Source organism: Mobula birostris, chromosome 10 (assembly GCF_030028105.1).
Source record: "Mobula birostris isolate sMobBir1 chromosome 10, sMobBir1.hap1, whole genome shotgun sequence".
NCBI lineage: Eukaryota > Metazoa > Chordata > Chondrichthyes > Myliobatiformes > Myliobatidae > Mobula > Mobula birostris.
Genome location: NC_092379.1, coordinates 100189141 through 100210579, shown reverse-complemented (window position 1 = coordinate 100210579; position 21439 = coordinate 100189141). Strand labels below are relative to the sequence as shown.

The 21439-nt window shown below is 44.1% G+C and overlaps 1 protein-coding gene across 5 annotated transcripts in view; it reads left to right on the top strand.

Annotated features, from left to right (window-relative positions):
* LOC140204204 (rho GTPase-activating protein 6-like) overlaps positions 1–21439 on the top strand; it is a 161366-nt gene that overhangs the window by 19483 nt on the left and 120444 nt on the right. Inside the window, exon 1 of one of the 5 annotated variants that reach the window (XM_072270701.1) lies at positions 4264–4442. The exons of the other annotated variants lie outside the window; for them this stretch is intronic. Within the exon in view, the coding sequence (XP_072126802.1) occupies positions 4413–4442 (30 nt within the window). The 5' untranslated portion in view covers positions 4264–4412. Of the gene's footprint in view, positions 1–4263; positions 4443–21439 lie in introns of those variants that run through there. 5 annotated transcript variants of the gene reach the window in all.

The following is a 21439-nucleotide window of genomic DNA, read 5'->3' as shown; positions in this document are numbered from 1 at the left end:
TGATGAAACAGAAGACAACATGGGTAATTCCAAAGCTGGAGGAGTGGGAGATGAGCCACACCTGTGCCAAGTACAGCAGCCCTGAGACCTGATAATCATGTTCTTCCCAGTTATCAATGGGGAATGCCCTCCCCATAGTCCCAATTTCAGTTTTACCTTCCTAGTCCACTTCAGTCAATTCTTTTAGCATGCCTCAGTTCCTCCAAACCAAATCCGCAGCACTTTCCTGTAATCAGACCTGATGTTGAATGGGACGCTGGATTGGATGGTCAGTTGCTGAAGAGTATGGCCTCACTCTTCCTGTGGATAACGTTGGCTCCTGATGCCAACTCAAACTGGTCGCAGATGCTGATCAATCTGCAATCTGACCTTGCATCTGAGTGGACGATGATGGCATTGTTCACATCCAGGGAGGATTTTACTTGAGTCCCTCCACTACCTGGCAACATCACACCTCTTATGGTCTTGTCCTTCCTGATGGCTTTGGCAAAGGGTTCTTTACAGCACACCAACCAGACAAGTGAGAGTGGGCACCCCTGCAAGACTCCAGACCTGATGGGGCACCTATCTGTTTCCCACCCATTGATTTGGACTGCACTTCAGACGGGTATGTGTAGAGCGGATGGATCCAATTATTGATTCCCTCCCAAAATCCATTTTGGAGAATACAGCCATTACGTACATGTGTGATATCCTATCAAATGTTTTCTCCTGTTCCAATCTAACCAGGCAGGCACCCCTCCCCCATCCTGCATATAGGAAATTATGCCTCTGAGCAGCACAAGGCTGTCAAAGGTCTTCCTGATGTAAAATACTTATTCACTCCATCCATCATTCCTTCTGTCCCTATCACTACTTCTCAAGCATCATTTTCCAGTAATCTGATTCCTGCTCTTTATTTCTAAATAAATTAGATTTATTTGACACATGTACATCAAAACATACAGTAAACTGTGTTGTTTTAACAGCAGTGACCAAAATAGTCCAAGGATTGTGCTGGAGTCAGCCCGCAAGTGTTGTTACCCTTCCAGCGCCAGCATAGCATGCTCACAACTCACTAACCCTAGCCAAACTTCTTTAGAATGTGGGAGGAAACTGAAGCACCCAGAGCAAATCCACTCTTCCATGGGAAGACTGTACAAATGCCTTACAGACAGCAGTGGGAAATGAACCCCAATTGGTGATTGATTGCTGGCACTGTAAATCATCATGCTAACTGCTACACTGGTGTGTCATGTCTCTTGTCACTCTTACACTTTATTCATCTGAAAAAGCTTTTCAAAGGTTCAAAGGTCCAATTTAATGTCAGAGAATTGTATACAATATACATCCTGAAATGCTTTTTCTTCGCAAACATCCACAAAAACAGAGAAGTGCCCCAAAGAATGAACGACAGTTAAACGTGAAAGCCCCAAATTACCCCCCCCAGCAAAAAAAGCGTACCCGCTACCGAGCACAAGCGTGAGCTAGGCAATAGCAAAGACACAGACCTTGCAGTTACCCAAAGACCATCACATTTCATTCAGCATTTGACAAACCACAGCTTCTCTCCTTCCCTCCCTGGTCTGTTCTGTATCAAATTACGGTATTGCTTTGCACTGTTGTAACTATATGTTATAATTATGTGGTTTTTGTCAGTTTTTCAGTCGGTTTGTCATGTGTTTCTGTGATATCATTCTGGAGAAACATTGTATCGTTTCTTAATGCATGCATTACTAAATGACAATAAAAGGGGACTGCGTGTCCTCATAATCTAATCTAATAAGGGAGAGGGAGGGCTCCCCCATTTTCACAGCGAGCGGGAGACGTAGCAACAACCCGCTCGATTACAATGTTAAAAAGTCTGTTTTGTTGCTTCTTACAAGCTCAGTGCTCGAAGATCACAAAGATCTCAGGTCTTCGGGCCCACAGCGAAAGATTTTCTGGCCTCCCCGACGACACACGCGTCTCCTGCCGTGACACCGCTTGTCTCCAGAGCCCCGAGATCTTAGGCTTTCGAATTCCAGTTGGACTCTCAGGCTGAATCCTTGGCATGCCGAACAACAACGGCCGGTCCTGAAACCCCGAGAACCGGTCCCATTCCCACAAAGAACTGAAGTCTGCGTGTAACTCCAGGTCAGGGTCTTCAAAAGAACCCTGAAAGGGAAAAATAAAGATATTAAAGATAATAAAGATATTATCCTCTTTTTTGTTATTTGCTATCTTACCTTCATACTTCATCTTTTCTCTCGTTACTGTTTTTCCAGTTGCCAGTTTATTGTGCTGTACACAGCACGGTGATGTACAGATATAATGAATAACTTACCCACAGCAGCATCAGACATGTAATACAAAACATAAATTTTACAAGATAATGAAGAGAATAAAAAAAAGATAATTATACATAAATCATGCAAGATAATAAAGAGAAAAAATACTGTTTAGTTTTTGGTCCTTATGCGTACAGTCTGAGACGAGACAATTATAGTGCAATTGGGGGTCCATAGTGTGCCATTGTCAAGGTAGCATTAATGTTTTACAGCTCAGGTCAATAACCTGGTGGCTGTTGGAAAGTAGAAGGGCCAGTGCCTGGTGGTATGCGACCTTTGACCACCATACCTTCTGCTTGACAACAGCAGAGAGAAGAGCGGATGACCCGGATGGTGGGGAATCTGCCAAGAAGCAACCTGTCTGAACATCTTAAACAGGTCGTCAGTGAAAGTTTGTTAGAGTATTTGGTGGCATGGCAAATCACCTGAAGCTCTACTAAACGAAAAGCTTTAGCATGATTAATTTGAGACTGCATCTATGTGTTGTACCCAGGGCAGGACTAGAAGCTCCAATTTTGCATCGTCTCATTGGATGTGGTAAGACCAAACACAATGCCCTCAAGCAGCTCTCCTGGATTTGTATGGTTTGTATGGTAAATTTGTAGAATTCAGGCACAGCTGAATGACACTCTTGGCCGTGCAGAGGTCAGAAAATAGCTGGGCAGTTTGCTGATTAGGTTAGGGCAGCAGATTTCTTTGGCTAAAGGACAGTAGTGAACTAGAAGTGTTTATACTACAATTTAGTTTTTCTGCTGTCATGATCATCATTACCGGCCTTGTCTTCTGAGTTTATTTAATTAACGGAATTTAAATTTTACTGCTGTAGTGAAGACTTTGCTTTTATGCTTCCAAATACTTGATATATACATAAGTGACTTGGATGAAAATGTGGATGGTTGGGTTGGAGTAGACAGGTGATACTTTTTTCCCAGGATCAAAATGTCCAGTATTAGGGGGCATGCATCTAAGGTGAAAGGGGAATAGTTCAAAGGAATTTTAGGGCAAATATTTTATACAGAGAGTGGTGGCTGCCTGGAATCCTCTGCCAGGAGTGGTGTTGGAGACATAAAATAAATACAGCAAAAAATCTCCTAGATAGATACATGAATATATAGAGAATGAAAGGATATGGATGATGTACAAACAAAATGGATTAATTTAAGTTGACATTATTAGCTTAATTAGTTAGGTACATTAATGTAAGCATGTGGGCCTGTTCCTGTGCTGTAATCTTCCAAGTTTCATAACTACTCCAAGCCTTTAGATCATAACTAATAAATGAATCATTTGGCTTCTATTTACTTATTAAATAGTATACTCTCTGAATGGTTCAAAGTGATGTGAAATAGCAATATGGAATTAGAGCTTGTGGAGATTTGTCTATATTATGTAAAAAAAAACAATTATTCAATTGAAATAAATTTTTACTTCATTTGTCATTATGAGCAGCAAGTTAAAATAACCCCAGAATCTGTTTTGGTTTTGTTAGATTCCTTTCTTTTTTCATTTTCATCTGAAGATGATCCACTTACCTGATACTTAAATCCCTTGACTTGCAGAGTCGCAACAATCAGCGACTCTCCTTTAAGTGGATCCATTGAAGTATAACCTGAAGTTTTCCACAAACATTCTTTGTATTGATTTACCAATAACTAGCTGAAGATAAACAACATGCTTGTGCACTCAAGCTCTATTTCTTAGGTGAATCATTTATTTTTATGTACAACTGTGATGGATATCCTCCATTTGTTAAAATAATTTTGCAACCTGTCAAACCTTATTAGGAATTTCACTATCAACTGAGTAATCAAGTACTTGTCGCTACATGGGATATGTGACGAATGAATCATCGGTGTTTGTAGTATAATCAGGATTTTCAACTCTAAGGAACTTCCGAATAATTTCTGACTAAGTTTTGGAGTCCTCTTACCTTTGCTTTTTTGTCTAAATCCATATGCCACCTCTGTTTATGGCAATCATCTGAATGCTTTGAGAAGCATGCAGTTTAAAACTACAGCAACAGACCGTATCTGAAGGAGACCATTTAGCAGTAAATTCTGGAGTAGTTGACATTTTCTCTCCTGAGCCCAAGAGTAATGTGAAATGAGTGTGCCATTTCTGGAAGAAATCCAGGTACGTTGCATGTTCCAGTGACCTGCCTTCACATGCATTGTTAACTTTAATGCATTTATCTTTCTCTCTTGCTGCTTCTTGGCTGAGTTTTATTTTTTAGGCTGATCTTAATTGAATAATTCCCTGTATTTAGTTGTGTGATTTGTATACACTTCACTAACTAGGCTTTGGAGCACAGGTAGTTGATCAGTAATGGACGAGAGGGAACAAAATCGGAAAAGAATTGTGAGAGGGATAAGAACACCATAGGGTTAGATTTGGAGTGGAGAGGAAAAATAGACTGCAGCACTGTGAGAGTGAAGCTACAAGAAGGAGGTATGGAGGAAAAGCTGCAAGTCCATAACAAGCTGCAGGTGAGGTGAGACCTAAAGTAAATGATTCACATGAATCGTGGCTTTTTTTTTCTACTTAGGCATTCCCTTAGGATCGAAGGTGACTTGCGCCAACTCCAATTTTGTGAGTTCTGAAGAGAACGAGGAGACCAACATGGGAACTGCCCCAAAGATGGGGCAGGAGCTGGCTGATGGGGTAGTTTGCAAGGCAGTTCACTCATTCTAAAACCTTCACTGGGCTTCAGTGTGCTGCCAGTACATGGACATGTGGTTGATAATACCTTCTCTACTTTGAATTATTATGGGTCACGCATTCCCAAATGCCAGTGCAGACGTTGCAGTGCAAGAACGTTTTGAGTATGTTCTTAAATCTTTTCCTCCACCTAGAAATTCTTTCCAGAGCTTAAAATATGCTGTTTGTTTCTAAGTCAGGTGTTGGCATGTGAATGACATTGCCAGCCCAACCTAGCCAACTGAGAATATCCAGAACCTCAATGCTAAGATTATTGTTTGGGTGGGGGCCACTGAATGTTCATGCAGCGTCTCCATCCAAATTGTCAACAGTCCTGATGCAAAGTGTCAACCCAAAACATTGTCTGTCCCACAATCTCCACAGAAGCTATATGACCCGTTCCAACAATTGTTTTTTCTCTCTCCAGATTCCAGCATCCGCTGTCTCTCATGTCTCTGACTGTATTCACTTTTCCTTCCAGGTTTTTAGGAAGATTATGCTGACCAAATGTTGATGGCATCTCTCATGACATGAAATGTATACTACAGACAGGTTAGGTGTCAGAAGCATACAGAAGGTCAGGGATAGCTACTTTGTATCATGTCAAAGGTTGTGGTAGTGCATTGAATTTTATCACTGAAATCTTCATGAAAGTGTGGCGCGTGGCCAAGTGGTTAGGGCGTTGGACTAACAAACTGAAGGTCATGGGTTCGAGCCTCGGCCAGAGCAGTGTGTGTGCCCTTGAGCAAGGCACTTAACCACACAATGCTCCAGTCTACCCAGCTGATAATGGGTACCGTCAAAAAATGCTGGGGGTTAACCTCGCAATAGACTGGGAGTCTCGTACTCTCAGTGGCTTCACGCCACGGAAACCAGTATAAGCACCGGCCTGATGGGCCACAAGGCTCGTGACAGACTTTAATCTTAAATCTTCATGAAGAAGTGACTCCAGATAAATGGAAAATAGTCCATATTTTCTAAATTCTCATACTGGCTTTTCTTCATTATGAGAGGGTTATGTTGTAGTGTGGAGGCATTTTGGGGATGGTAGATGTAAAGCTCACCCTTTCATATTCTCAGTGATGATTTAGGGCTTGGCCTCCGAATGTGTAAAAGTTGACACACCAAAGCATGACTAAACAGGTTCAGGTGACTTTGGTTCCAGAATGAGATTGTTTTTGACTGAAAAGTTTCTCATCACATATGAAGATTAGTTAACTCCCACAGCAAATTTACTGGAGGTGAGATGTAATAGCTTGGTGAGAAATATAGAGAAAATTTGGGCAATGGTGCAGCCAGGATTCACATCTGTATTCACGTGGATTAGCTCTGTTGTACACTAGTTTGTTTTTTTTTACTATGATTTGAATCTTGGAAATAACACAAGAAATAATCAAAATTTTGGGGTTAACTTAATTTGAGGAAGGTGTTCCAGTGAATCACACAAATAATGAAGTCAAAGGTCTACAGAAGTTGAAAAGGCCATGTATAGTGGCTATTGTGGCTGGCACTGCTCTCTACCCTTTTAATTTCTAGCAATGACATACTCTGCAGCAGACAACGGGGAGATCCTTCAGTAGTTATTGCCAAAAGTGAGAGAAAACACAGCCCCTGGTAAGATGTGATTGGCCCGGAAGGAAAGGAAAAGATTATTTCCACGGAGTCCTCCTCCTGTCAATATGTTTGGAGCACAATAATGCCCTAAAAACAGTACTAGCTTATCAGAGAGATCTCCAGTCCAAATATTCATTCCTACCATGCCCCAAGCAAGGGATGACAAAGTTATCACATTACCTATGTTATGACATGTCCTGATGACTGTTAGAATGACTCTGCCTGATTTTCAAGCATATCTTCTTCAATCTTCATCAAAAATTTCCCCCAAAATCATCATCAATAGAAGTGTTTCCATAAGGTGTTCAAAACTGAAGCACACAACGGTTGATCTCTTCAGACAGTATTGCACAGACAAGCTGTTAACTCCTAGCTAAAAGGAGCCACAGGGTGTGGGCTTCCTTAAAGTCCATTATAACTGGAATTTGTGCAAATCTTTGAGGCTTCTCTATGTAGCCTCCCTGGCCACCCTCAGGGAGGCTCGGCTCGCTGTCGTCTAGGGAAACAGCCTCGGCCCCGCCAAACTGGGTAATTCGTTTGTGTGGATGCTGTGTGAGGTACCCCACCCCGCCCAAATAACAGACAATACACCAGATGCAATTAAATGATTTACAGTTTATAGATATTACTATAAGAGAATAAAATATAAAAGGAAAATAAAAGGCGCCACACTTATCAAAGTTCACCCTCTCCGTGCACAAAAACCGTTGGAGCTCAAGGACCTTCTTCTTCACCCTGTGACCCCTCGGACCACCTCGACTGGCCGCCTGGGACCAACAACGGTGGTCGACCAGACGCTCCACACGAGTCCGTCTCCGTCTCCTCGCCGAACGTCCCGCTCGGGGTCCGACCCCGTTAGCGGACTCACAGCACCTGGTCCATCCTCTGTCTCGCTCTCCCGCCTTCTGCCCCAAAACCCCGCGCATACAGTATCTTCAAATACACCAAAACCATAACAACTATCCCAATTGGTTAATAGCACTCTCTTATCACACACTAAACCACAATAAGCTGCTAGCGCAAACTTTCTCAGCGTTAAAGCACAACAAAGCCGCATTCCCCAGATTAACATAACAAAAACGCCATTTTAATTAGCCTCCGCAGTAACATAAAAATCAAAACCCCCTTACACTCTCCCCCCACCAAATAAAGTCATGTCCTCATGACTTCTAAATAACTCGCCACCCAGTCCTACAGACACACAACACACACATACACAGATACACACAGTGACAGTGCTCCCCAAACAGTGGACCTTACTCCCGTCCCACGGGCGCTAAATAGGCCAACCTATCTGGGAGCTTTTTTAACCCTCTGAGACCTCCGTACCCCCTCACCTAAACCCACAAGGCTCAGACACTACTAGGGATACCTCGGGCCTGCTTGCCAACTCCTCTCTCACTCAGGCCACCACTACAGCTCGGAGCCCCCTGTCCCGTGGCCGGGGCCCCGCCTCTCCTCCTTCCTGATCCTGCCGTAACTCAGACTGGCCACAGCTAGCCCTCCCCACTACCCCTGACTCAGTGGGAGAAGGGCCAAAGGTCTCTTCCTCAATCACGGGGAAGTTAGCGAAAGGCAGCATGTACCACATGTGCAGCACATCATCCTTCGAATCCGTATTCTTCCTCATTCCTTCGATCGGTAGCTGCTGTTTGAGTTTCTCCAAACTGAAACATTTAGCTGGGGCTACCCCTTCAGCCTCCTGCAGTCGAGACGTCAGCTTCTTCGGGGACTCCTTCAACTCTCGCCACAGCCTCAGCATTTCTGACTCAGGGTTCCTGGCCATCTCAATCTGGGACGCAGTTACCCCACCAGCTTCTTCCACCCTGACTTGAAAAGCAGCAGGTAAAGGATGTTCAGCCTCCGGTTGTTTCTTCCTGAGGGCGTCTTCCAGGTCAACTTTCAGTTTTTCCACTTCATTTAAACTCGCGATAGTCATCTTCAGGTTCCTTTCAAGCGTCCGCCTCCCTTTTCCGAGATCGGTCCTCCATTTCTTTACCTCCTCGGGAGTGTAGTCAAAATCCCCTCCCTGGGCTCTCGGTTTTCTGTTGACCTTAGTCAGAACACTTCCTTGATCTTCCCCAATTTGTAAATCTTCCAATCTGTTCTGAAAGGACGTCTTGAGTTTCTGCTGATACCTTCGAAGGTGGGTCATTGTTTCTTCTCGCTGGATTAATTTGTCAGTATATGACCGCAGTGCGGTGCAAATCCCCTCTCTTCCCTGTGTCTCATTCAGATTGACGACCTGGGTTTCCATCCCCAGGTCCACCACCGTCTGTCCCAACACCAGGAAGTTCAACTGGTATGTCGGGTCATTTTCCTCACATTGCACCAAACTCCTCCGGCCAAAAACTCCTCCACATTTGACACTTCGCTTCGGTCGCCCGGGCTCAGCCACTCGCCTCGCCTCATAGTCCCCCAAGGCGAATCCAAGCTCTAGGCGGTCATCCACATACGTCAAAACTCCACACACCTTCACTTCCCCCACGGTTTTCCTCATGCCCCGCGGGAAGGATGCAGGGGCTCCGGATATGCCCTTGGGCATCTTTTCGGATCGGAAGAATCCTAGGGAACTAATAAAGGCCATCTTCGGATCAACAGCCGCGCTCCTCGGGATCTGGCAACATCCACCCCTCAGATGCAGCACATTAAACCACGTCGCATCATCCACACACACGCTGCCTTCATCTTCCACGCCGCCAGGGTCCAGTTGCCGCGACCTCTCTCTCACTGAGGTGTCTTCAGCGGTCAACTCCCCTCCCTCGTGGTGGTTCGGAGCATCTACTAAGAGGGTCTCACCCTCAGCTACTTTCCCCAAGCCGTACCACCGCTGGGTCTCGTTTAAATTCGGTACCGGCTCAAGGCTGCTACACACGTCCTCAGAAGCAACTCGACACGCTGGGTGCCCAGACAATGCCCCCATGAACTCCAGGGTCATTAACCAATCATCGTCTTCTGGATAACTACTACCACTAGTACCCAAAGTCTCCGGTGCCCTTGCGGTTGTCAAGGGTAAATGCTTCAGACACCGGTTGTAAAACGAACTGTCCAACAACTTGACCTGTGCCCCGGGGTCGAAGATAGCTTTAGCATCGCTTCCCTCTATCCATAATGACACCCTGGGGCGTGGCCCCTCGAAGCCTTCAGGAATAGGGTCTTCTCCTTTCGGAAGTTCAGTGGTACATTGCTGGGAACGTGCTTCCACAGAGACCCCAAGCCGTTCCCCCCAACTGGGCCTCCACTAAGTTTCCCGACACCTCTCTGATCAGCTGAACAACTGATCCCCTGAAATGATCCCCCTGGCACTACAAGCAATTTAGCCGCCCTCCTCGCCAGAGAAGACACACTGAAAACTTTCCCCCCTCTTTCAAATAACTGACAGCTGTCACTACGGTGTAAGTGAACCTGACAGCTCTAACACCGTCACCAGCCCGCCTACTCAAACTTTCAACCAATCCCTGTCGCTCTCCCTCAACCAAGCACTGCCACTCATCTAACAACTGAGAGATCCGCTCCGCCCACGTCTCGCACGTCTCCGCCCCTCCTGGGGTGGACACTATCCCCAGTGCCAGGCGGAGCCTGCCAGAGCTAGAACATTTATTCGCAGACTCTACCTCCAAATCAGACCACTCTTTCCTCTGTCTCACAACTGCATGGACAGCCCCGAGTGCCACCTCTAACTCGTCAATGCTAGTCTGAACTCGAACGAAGACCGCACCCACAACGCATACAGCAATCAACAGCAAATAACCCACAGAGACACACATTACAGATTTAATCAGGGCACCCACACAGCATACCAACAGACTCAAGCATCCCGGACGAGCCCCCACAATGTAGCCTCCCTGGCCACCCTCAGGGAGGCTCGGCTCGCTGTCGTCTAGGGAAACAGCCTCGGCCCCGCCAAACTGGGTAATTCGTTTGTGTGGATGCTGTGTGAGGTACCCCACCCCGCCCAAATAACAGACAATACACCAGATGCAATTAAATGATTTACAGTTTATAGATATTACTATAAGAGAATAAAATATAAAAGGAAAATAAAAGGCGCCACACTTATCAAAGTTCACTCTCTCCGTGCACAAAAACCGTTGGAGCTCAAGGACCTTCTTCTTCACCCTGTGACCCCTCGGACCACCTCGACTGGCCGCCTGGGACCAACAACGGTGGTCGACCAGACGCTCCACACGAGTCCGTCTCCGTCTCCTCGCCGAACGTCCCGCTCGGGGTCCGACCCCGTTAGCGGACTCACAGCACCTGGTCCATCCTCTGTCTCGCTCTCCCGCCTTCTGCCCCAAAACCCCGCGCATACAGTATCTTCAAATACACCAAAACCATAACAACTATCCCAATTGGTTAATAGCACTCTCTTATCACACACTAAACCACAATAAGCTGCTAGCGCAAACTTTCTCAGCGTTAAAGCACAACAAAGCCGCATTCCCCAGATTAACATAACAAAAACGCCATTTTAATTAGCCTCCGCAGTAACATAAAAATCGAAACCCCCTTACATCTAACAAGAGGAACAAGGACTGATTTGATAAGAGTGACGAGGAACCTGACCAAATATTTTGCTGTAAACCTAATGTATTCATGAATTGGACGTTCCAAGTTTTCTCAAGGGAAATGGTACAGCCCTGCAGGTGCCAGAAGGCCAGGGACCAGCAGAATGGAGAGTGGTTGGAAGCCTCCCTGCCGAGTATAGGCTCTTCAGCAATGTGAAGGTCTTTTGTAGCCAGACCATCAAACTCCCTGATAGTGAATAATGAAGGCAAGCTAATTAAGGACAGTGAGGCATCAATGTCTACTAGAAGGAACACCATCCCACAGAAATGTAGCTTACCAGCCTTTCTGCCACTCCTAAGTGAGCTAAGACTTTTCTTTTTGGAGCAAAGGAGGATGAGATGTGTCTCAACAGAAGTATTTAAGATTAAGAGAGACTAAAATAGAGTAGACAGCCAGTCCTACTTTCCTAGGGTGGCAATGGCTAATACCAGAGGAGTGGAGTGGAGGTAATTTTAGGGGAGATGTCAGAGATATGTTTTTTTAAACATTGAGAATGATAGGTACCTGAAATGCACTGCTGTAGGTTGTGGTGGAGGCTGATACATTAGTGACATTTAACAAATTCTTAGATAGGCACATGGATGAAAGAAAAATGGGTGGTTATGGCTATATATGAGAAAAGGGTTAGATTGATCAAGGAGTAGGTTAAGAGGGTGGAACAACACCATGGGCCAAAAGGCCTGTACTGTTTTGTATACGACTCAAAACTGCACTTCCAGATTCAGCTCAAACTGCATCATCGGGTTCACTGATGACACGACAATGGTTGGCCTCACCAGCAACAATGATGAGACAGCATTCAGAGAGGAGGTAGAGGGGCTTAGCAAATGGTGTAAGAACAGCAAACTGATCCTCAGTGTCGACAAGACGAAAGATGACTGTGGACTGCAAGAAGGCACAGGTCAACCACTCTCCACTGTACATCAATGGCTCTGCTGTGGAGAGAGTGAAGAGCCGAAAGTCCCTTGGTGTGCACATAACAAGCCTCTAAACTGGACCCACAAAAACACCTCACTAGTCAGCAGTGTCTACACCTTCTGAGCAGATTGAGACATGCAAGGCTCCCCAGCCCCATTCCAACAACTTTCTACAGAAGAAATATTGAAAATGCCCTTGCTGGCTGCATCATTATGTGGTACAGAAGCTGCAATACGTTAGACTGCAAGACCCTACAGAGGACAGATAAAACCACCAAGAGGATTATTTGGGTCTCCTTCCCCCTTATTTGAGACATTTTCTGAGAGCGTTACAAAGAACCCAAAGCATTGTTGCAGATCCTTATCACCCATTCCACAATCCCTTTGACCCACTACCCTCAGGAAGGAGGTTCAGGAGCATCAGGACTAGCTTCTTCCCTCAGGCTGTGACACTCATCAATATCCTTCCACCACAGAGGTCTATTCACTAGGATAGTGAGCTGATTACTGCACTGTTTACTGTTTTTCTGTGTTCTGCTTTACTACATGCATTTTGAATTATGTTTTATTAACTTATTTATGATACAATATTTTGATTTGTGATATATTTGCAGTTGCATTGTGGTCCAGAGGAACATTGTTTTGTTTGGATGTACTGTATATATAAACAGACAGATGACAATAAACTGAAACATGAACACTTCTATGTTCCATTAACAACAATAAGTCAAAGAATCTGGAGATAATGTATCCCTGCTGAAGTTTTAAAGATTGGCTATATAGAGATTCAATCGTAAATCCACAAATCCGTACTTGGTATCTGGGAAAAGAGGATATAGAACATAGCATAGTACAGCACATTACAGGCCCTTTGGCCCACATTGTTGTGCCGACCCTCAAGCCCCGCCTCCCATATAACCACCCACCTTAAATTCCTCCATATACCTGTCTAGTAGTCTCTTAAACTTCACGAGTGTATCTGCCTCCACCACTGACTCAGGAGGTGCATTCCACGCACCAACCACTCTCTGAGTAAAAAACCTTCCTCTGATATCCCCCTTGAACTTCCCACCCCTTACCTTAAAGCCATGTCCTCTTGTATTGAGCAGTGGTGCCCTGGGAAAGAGGCGCTGGCTATGCACTCTACTTATTCCTCTTATTATCTTGTACACCTATATCATGTCTCCTCTCATCCTCCTTCTCTCCAAAGAGTAAAGCCCTAGCTCCCTTAATCTCTGATCATAATGCATACTCTCTAAACCAGGCAGCATCCTGGTAAATCTCCTCTGTACCCTTCCCAATGCTTCCACATCCTTCCTATAGTGAGGCGACCAGAAATGGACGCAATACTCCAAGTGTGGCCTAACCAGAGTTTTATAGAGCTGCATCATTACATCGTGACTCTTAAACTCTATCCCTCGACTTATGAAAGCTAACACCCCATAAGCTTTCTTAACTACCCTATCTACCTGTGAGACAACTTTCAGGGATCTATGGACATGTATCCCCAGATCCCTCTGCTCCTCCACACTACCAAGTATCCAGCCATTTACATTGTACTCTGCCTTGGAGTTTGTCCTTCCAAAGTGTACCACCTCACACTTCTCCGATTGAACTCCATCTGCCACTTCTCAGCCCACTTCTGCATCCTATCAATGTCTCTCTGCAATCTTTGACAATCCTCTACACTATCTACAACACCACCAACCTTTGTGTCATCTGCAAACTTGCCAACCCACACCTCTACCCCCATATCCATGTCGTTAATAAAAATCACGAAAAGTAGAGGTCCCAGAACAGATCCTTGTGGGACACCATTAGTCACAATCCTCCAACCTGAATGTACTCCCTCCACCATGACCTTCTGCTTTCTGCAGGCAAGCCAATTCTGAATCCACCTGGCCAAACTTCCCTGGATCCCATGCCTTCTGACTTGCTGAATAAGCCTACCGTGTGGAACTTTGTCAAATGCCTTACTAAAATCCATATAGATGAACTACCCTCATCTCTATGGCTGGTCACCTCCTCAAAGAGCTCCTTCAGGCTTGTTAGACACGATCTGCCCTTCACAAAGCCAAGCTGACTGTCCCTGATCAGGCCACGATTCTCTAAATGCCTATAGATCCTAACTCTAAGAAACTTTTCCAACAGCTTTCCCACCACAGACGCAAGGCTCACTGGTCTATAGTTACCCGGACAAACCTACCACCTTTTTTGAACAAGGGGATAACATTTGCCTCCCTCCAATCCTCCAGTACCATTCCTGTGGACAACGAGGACATAAAGATCCTAGCCAGAGGCTTAGCAATCTCTTCCCTCGCCTCATGGAGTAGCCTGGGGAATATTCCATCAGGCCCCGTGAACTTATCTGTCCTAATGTATTTTAACAACTCCAACACCTCCACTCCCTTAATATCAACAAGCTCCAGAACATCAACCTCACTCATATTGTCCTCACCATCATCAAGTTCCCTCTCATTGGTGAATACCAAAGAGAAGTATTTATTGAGGACCTCGCTCACTTCCACAGCCTCCAGGCACATCTTCCCACCTTTATCTCTAATCGGTCCTACCTTCACTCCTGTCACTCTTTTGTTCTTCACATAATTGAAGAATGCCTTAGGATTTTCCTTTACCTTACTCACCAAGGCCTTCTCATGCCCCCTTCTTGCTCTTCTCAGCCCCTTCTTAAGCTCCTTTCTTGCTTCCCTATATTCCTCAATAGACCCATCTGATCCTTGCTTCCTAAACCTCATGTATGCTGCCTTATTCCACCTGACTAGATTTTCCACCTCACTTGTCACCCATGATTCCTTCACCCTACCATTCTTTATCTTCATCACCAGGACAAACTTACCCCTAACAGCCTGCAAGAGATCTCTAAACATCGACCGCATGTCCATAGTACACTTCCCTGCAAAAACATCATCCCAATTCACACCTGCAAGTTCTTGCCTTATAGCCACATAATTTGCCCTTCCCCAATTAAAAATTTTCCTGTCCTCTCTGATTCTATCCTTTTCCATGATAATGCTAAAGCCAGGGAGCAGTGGTCACTGTCCCCCAGATGCTGACCTGCTGAAAGATCTGTGACCTGACCCAGTTCATTACCTAGTACTAGACCTAACTGGAACCTTTGAGGAGATGTAATTGGGACCAAGTTCAAAAAGTGAGATGACTGATTATTTTAGTAAGAACAGTTTTGCTGAGACTTCAAGCATAGAAAATACAGTCTACAGGAATGGACTACCAAATCCTCTATTGGTGTAATGTGCTGACACCATTCTTCACAAAGTCATCTTCTGCAGGAAGGAAGAAATGAAATCTACAGACAGTTTGTCAGGCTTATGATTATCGTACAACTTTCTCCTTCAGGTTCAAGTGAAGCTCTATAAAACTCTGCAGACTGCTGCCTGTCAAAAGGTGATCAGTCAAACGCATGTGATGCATTGCTTGAAATTATAATTGAAGCAGAACAGATGTTAAAGGGAGTTGCACATATACCTGTGGAAGAAGAGCGGGCTTGCTTTTTAGAACCAGCTGCTGCTCTAGCCAAGCTATCCTAGTACAATTGCAAAAGTATCCAAAGGTGTGGAATATTGACCTACAATGACCTTTCAAGCAAAGTTAATTACCACCCAAATAACACACACAAAATGCTGCAGGAACTTAGCAGGTTAGGTAGCATCTATGGAAAGGAATTAACAATCAATGTTTTGGGGCAAAATATTTCATCACGACAGAAGAGAAGAGACTCAGCTCAAAATGTCAACTGTTTACTCCTTTCCATAGATACTGCCTGACCTACTGAGTTCCTTCAGCAACTTGTGTGTGCTACACTGGATTTCCAGCATCTGCAGAATCTCTTGCATTTATAATGATCACCCAGTCAGCCTTCCCTGAGGTGTGATTAACAATAGTTTTAAGTGGCATTACTCACCAATTATTTCTCATTACTGCCTACTTTGGGGTCTTGACTGCTCAGATTTTGCAGCAGCCTTTGTCCTTTACTGAAAAGCTGAATTCAAGAAGCGAGGTGTGAGTTATTGTATGTAGTATGCAAGGCTGTATTTGATCAAGTATGATGCCCCTTGTAAATCTGAATCCATAGCCATTAAAGTGGAAACACTTTAATGCTGGAGCTGGATATTGCACAAAGAAAGGTAGCTTTTATTGCTGGATCCTAATTATCCCATCCCCACCACATCACCGTAGGAGATCTTCATGGCCTAACCATCTCAGCTACTTAAGTAAGTTTGTGTAGAAGAGAGGAATAAGATTGATGGTGGAGTAGATTTATATAGGTTAGCACAACATTTTGGGCCAAAGGGTCTGTACTGTGCTGTACTGTTCCATGTTCTAGGCTCAATGACCTTCTTTCCATCAGTGTTAAATTTGTTGATGATTACGCAAAGTTAAATTCCATTTTAGCTTCTCAACAAATAAAGTTGTCTCGGCATGTAGTAAGACTTAGACAACATTCAGGCATGAAGTGATAAATTACAAATAACTTTCACACCAAAATATCCCAGGCAATGTATGATGGTATTGGGTTCCCGGTCTACAAAGCCGTAAAATCAAAAGGAGATTTTAAGTTGAATGTCATGTAGGTATCTATGGGTACCCTCACTATAGGGAAGTTATACTTTATCTACCTGCTCTTCAAAGACCAGCTTACTTCCCTGACTAGTATCTACAGCAAAATCGCCAATACCCACTACTCAAGTGGTGGTGCCCCTCCTTACCAAGGAGGAGATATTTCCAGCTGACAAGGTAGCTTCCTCATAGTTTATTTTTGTATTTACTGATATATATTTAAATTTAGACAAATAGTTCCTAACAGATATTTAACACTCTGAGAGGATTTCTGAATTTTACAAGATCTCTGAATGATAAAAGATTTATAAACTACAAAGGACCTCCAAACGCAGTAAAATTCTTACAAGCTGTAAGAACATACCGATGTGTTAGAGACGAATGAGTCATCTGTCGCAGAAAACCAAAGGCTGAGAAATAAATTCCAGTATTTCTTTCTGTCACCCTGTACTGCTGTCATTCTCCTTGACATTCCTAACAATCCAAAATGCCTTCTAATATTCATTCTGTTTTGCTACAGCATAAACCTGCCAGATTTATGTCCCAACCACTCACCTCTGCTACCAGGGCACCCTGGGCACCACCTACAAATGCAAGCTTTTTCCTGGTCTTTAGCACCTCACTAACCCGTAGCCTCTATCAATGAAATAAAGGCAACATACAAATAAAAACACAACCAATATTTCCTAAATTGGAAATATTCCACTTTTTATTCAGTTTAAATTTTGAAATTCTTAATATAACAATATTGTAAGTGTGCCTTTGTATAAGTGGCTCTATTAGGAATGAATAATAATTGCCGGCTTTGTGAGCAACATTCTCGTGCTGAAATGACTGGCTGAATGGCCTCTTTTAGTGTTGTGAGTTTCTGTAATTCTATGATATATGAATTGTGAATTCCAGAAGATATACCACTGATGTGTCAGTTCCTGGCCGACAATACATGGAGCAAGCAACCCAGCTTATTCCATCCTCTAAGGACGATGCTATAAAAGTTAACTTTTTCTTTCTTTTTTAATCTTTTTATTAATTTTCAAATTCATGAACATAGTAACATTACTAATACAAAGAGATTGGGATTGCATTATTGATAATTGACATATGCAAGTAAAAACTACAGATAATACAAGTATATTTGACCTCCCAAACTCTTAATATAATTAACCATGTTAAAAGGAAAAATGAAAATATATCAAGAAAAAAAAATCCAAAGTAAAAAAAAACTAAAAAAAACTAAACTAAACTGAGCCAAAAACTAGTCTAAAAAGAACAAAACAAGGCTGGGCTAATATATTACATTGAATACAATTATTAATGTTGTTAAATCCACTCCCCTATCCATATATTCTAGGTTAATAAAAAGGATTCGGAAAAGGTCAAGCTACATCATATGAAAGTGTTGAATAAATGGCCTCCAAGTCTCTTTGAATTTAACCGAAGGATCAAAAGTGACACTTCTGATTTTTTCTAAATTTAAACATGATATAGTTTGGAAAAACCATTGGAATGTAGTAGGGAGATTGGTCTAAAGATAAACTAGCTTGTTTTTACTCTCATACAAATCCTGTTTGTGACAGATGTTATTTTGTGTTAGCTTCTTTGACTCATATGTTCTGGTCTTGCCCTCTTCTGAAAAATTTTGGAAAGATATTTTTGATATTATTTCAACAGTTTTGCGTATTGATTTACAATCTCATTTTATTACTGCAATTTTTCATTTACCAATGATGGAACATAGCTCTTTAGCTTGTCGGATGATCACATTTGTTACATTAATGGCTAGAAGTTAACTTTTTCTTGACAAGCTGGGTTTTTCAGTTTAGGAAAAAAACATAGCTGAAGGCCAAGGTAAATCAAAGAATCAAGGTGTGATAAAGTGTAACTGAGCCTCAGTTCATTTGACAGCCAGGATCCAACTCACGACCTTTCAAAACATTCAAATATCGAAGCCACTGTGTTTCAGGAATGCAGTGGTAGTTAAATGGAATTGAAGTCATCAGAAAACAAATAAAGCTTAAATGATATGACAGGATTAATGTGGAGATGATGTTTCCTCCTAATAGGAGAGTTTAAAAAGTAGGATAACTATTTAAAAATATTAAGTCATCCCCTTAAGACAAAATGTTTTCTCTGAGAGGATCATGGATCTTTGGAAATTTCTTCTTCAAAGGATAGTGGAAACTGAATCTTTTAAGATGGTTGTAGATAGATAGAGGATGGATAAAGGGGTGAAAATGTTACTGTAGGTAGGCAGGTTACAACCAGGGATAGCTGCAGTATGCTCTTATTAAATAGTGGAACGGGTTTGAGGGGTGAGTAGCCTCTTCTAACTCCTAACATACAGTGCATTTGGTTGTATTTGGCAGATACCATAGCAACGCATAATTATTTAGTCATATCAACAGGTAGGTAGCTCTGCCCAGCTGATGCAGTGTGTGTCTATTGTGACGAGAATACACATAGATGTTAGCTGTCCTGTGAGATCAGCAGTTGGTCTGCCACCTGTCCTCAAGGGAAGGGGAGATAAGGGACAATGAAGCAGCATCTGGAGATGTGTAATGAAGGGACGAGAGAGAGAGAGCTGTCTGGAGCGGCTCCCCCTTTGAACCCTGAACTGTTTGAAGTGATGGACAGGCGATACCCCAGCAGGGGGATAAAAAGGGACAGGTTCGCTAAGGCAGACACACAGGACACCCGAGGTAACGAGACCCTGGAAGCGGTGCGCCTCTCACGAGTCGGTGGGAAGTACCAGACCTTAAACGCACAGGGTGGAAAGGTACGATTAGCGGGAACCCGGTGTGTGTCCACCCTCGCCTGGGTGCCCACCCTCGCCTGGGTGCCGGGTTCACTGCAGAGGATCGACCGCATCTGGAGTAGGGGTCACAGTCGGTGACCTCAGGTGACATCACAAAGGACCGCCCGGAAGCTGCTGCTTGTGAGCAATATCGCCAGTCTGTGAGTGGAAGCTGTTTCTGAATGATCAGTCGTTCCCGTTTTCTCTCTCTCCCCCCACGTTGTCCATCGCCATGGCAACGATTACTGTGAACTGAACTACTAAATTGGACTGAACTTTGTGTCACTTTGAAATAGGTCATTTACCCCTAGACAACGATAGAGCTTGATTGATGCTGTTATCTTAATTCTGTGCACATGTGTGGTTATCATTGCTGAACTGTTGCATTTATTATCCTTTCGATTACTGTGTTGCTTGTTTCTTTAATAAAACTTTCTTAGTTCTTGTAATCCAGACTCCAACTGAGTGATCCATTTCTGCTGGTTTGGCAACCCAGTTACGGGGTACGTAACATAAGTGGGGTTCTCGTCCGCGATTTTGAACGCTAAATTTGGGATGGAGTAAATTGATTGGGTTAAAATTCCCAAAAGAAAGAAAAGACAAACAGCAGAAATGGAGGCTGAGGAATTTATAAAGGCGCCGACCTTGGAGGCATTAGAGGATGCCAGGAAATTGGAATTGGTAGCTGTGGCCAGACGGTTGAATCTTGCTAAGGTGAAGTCGACAATGAGGAGAGAGGAGATACACAGAGCTATCGTAGAGCATTATGTATCTAAAGGTGTGTTTCCCCAAGGCGAGCTGGGGGTGGTGTCTATTGAAAAACCTGCTGGAGACACGGTACAGGTAACAGCTTGAAAAACTGAGACTCGAGCACGAGTTCCGGGTACGGCAGTTAGAACACGTAGAGAAGCAGTTAGAAAGGCAGGAGAGAGAGTTAGAAAGGCGGGAGAAAGAGAAAGAGGTAGAAAGGCAAGAGAGAGAGAGACAGTTGGAGAGAGAGGAGAAAGAGAGGCAATGGGAGCGAGAAGAGAGAGGGAAACAGAGAGAAAGTGAATTTGAGCTGGAGAAGTTAAAGATAAGGGCCGAGCAGGGGCTCGTGCCGAACCAAGGTGGAGGGTTCCGGGCGACCCAGGAGGTTAGGCTGGTTCCCCCATTTGACGATACCGACGTGGATCGGTACTTTCTCCACTTCGAAAAAGTGGCTATAAGTCAGGAATGGCCGAGGGATAAGTGGACTGTGTTACTTCAGAGTGTACTGAAAGGGAAAGCCCAAGAAGCTTACTCCGCTTTGTCCGCGGAAGATGCCCAGAGGTATGAGGTGGTAAAAGAGGCCATCCTCAGGATTTATGAGTTGGTCCCGGAGGCATACCGGCAGAGGTTCCGGAATGCGAGGAAGCAGTGGGACCGCACGTATTCGGAGTTTGCCCATGAGACGCAGACATATTGTGAGCGTTGGTGCACCTCAAAGGGGGTAGAGGGGGATTATGACAGACTGCTACAACTGATTCTGATTGAGCAGTTTAAAGGTTGTGTCCCTGAGGGTATGAGACCCCACCTCGATGAGAAAGAGGCAGCCACGTTTGCCGCAACTGCTAAATTAGCGGATGAGTATGCGTTGACGCATAAAATGAAGTTTGCCCCAAGTAAAGGCTACCAGAAGGGTAGTCAGGACGGCGGGGAGAGTCCGCCGGAAAAGTCAGAAAGTAAGCCGGGGACTAGTGAAAAGGATAAGGTAGACCGGGAGCAGTCTGGTAGGAAGTCTCCTGGGGTCGTCTGTTATAATTGTGGGAAAACTGGACACTTTGCGTCCAGGTGCTTTGCCCCAAAGAAGGAGACGGGAAAAGGAAAAACAGCGATTTTGAATGGCTGTATCAAGCTGTTAAGCGAACCGCTAGGGAAGGACAGGTCTGCGAAAGTTCAGGAAGGGCGCGAGAGGTTTATCT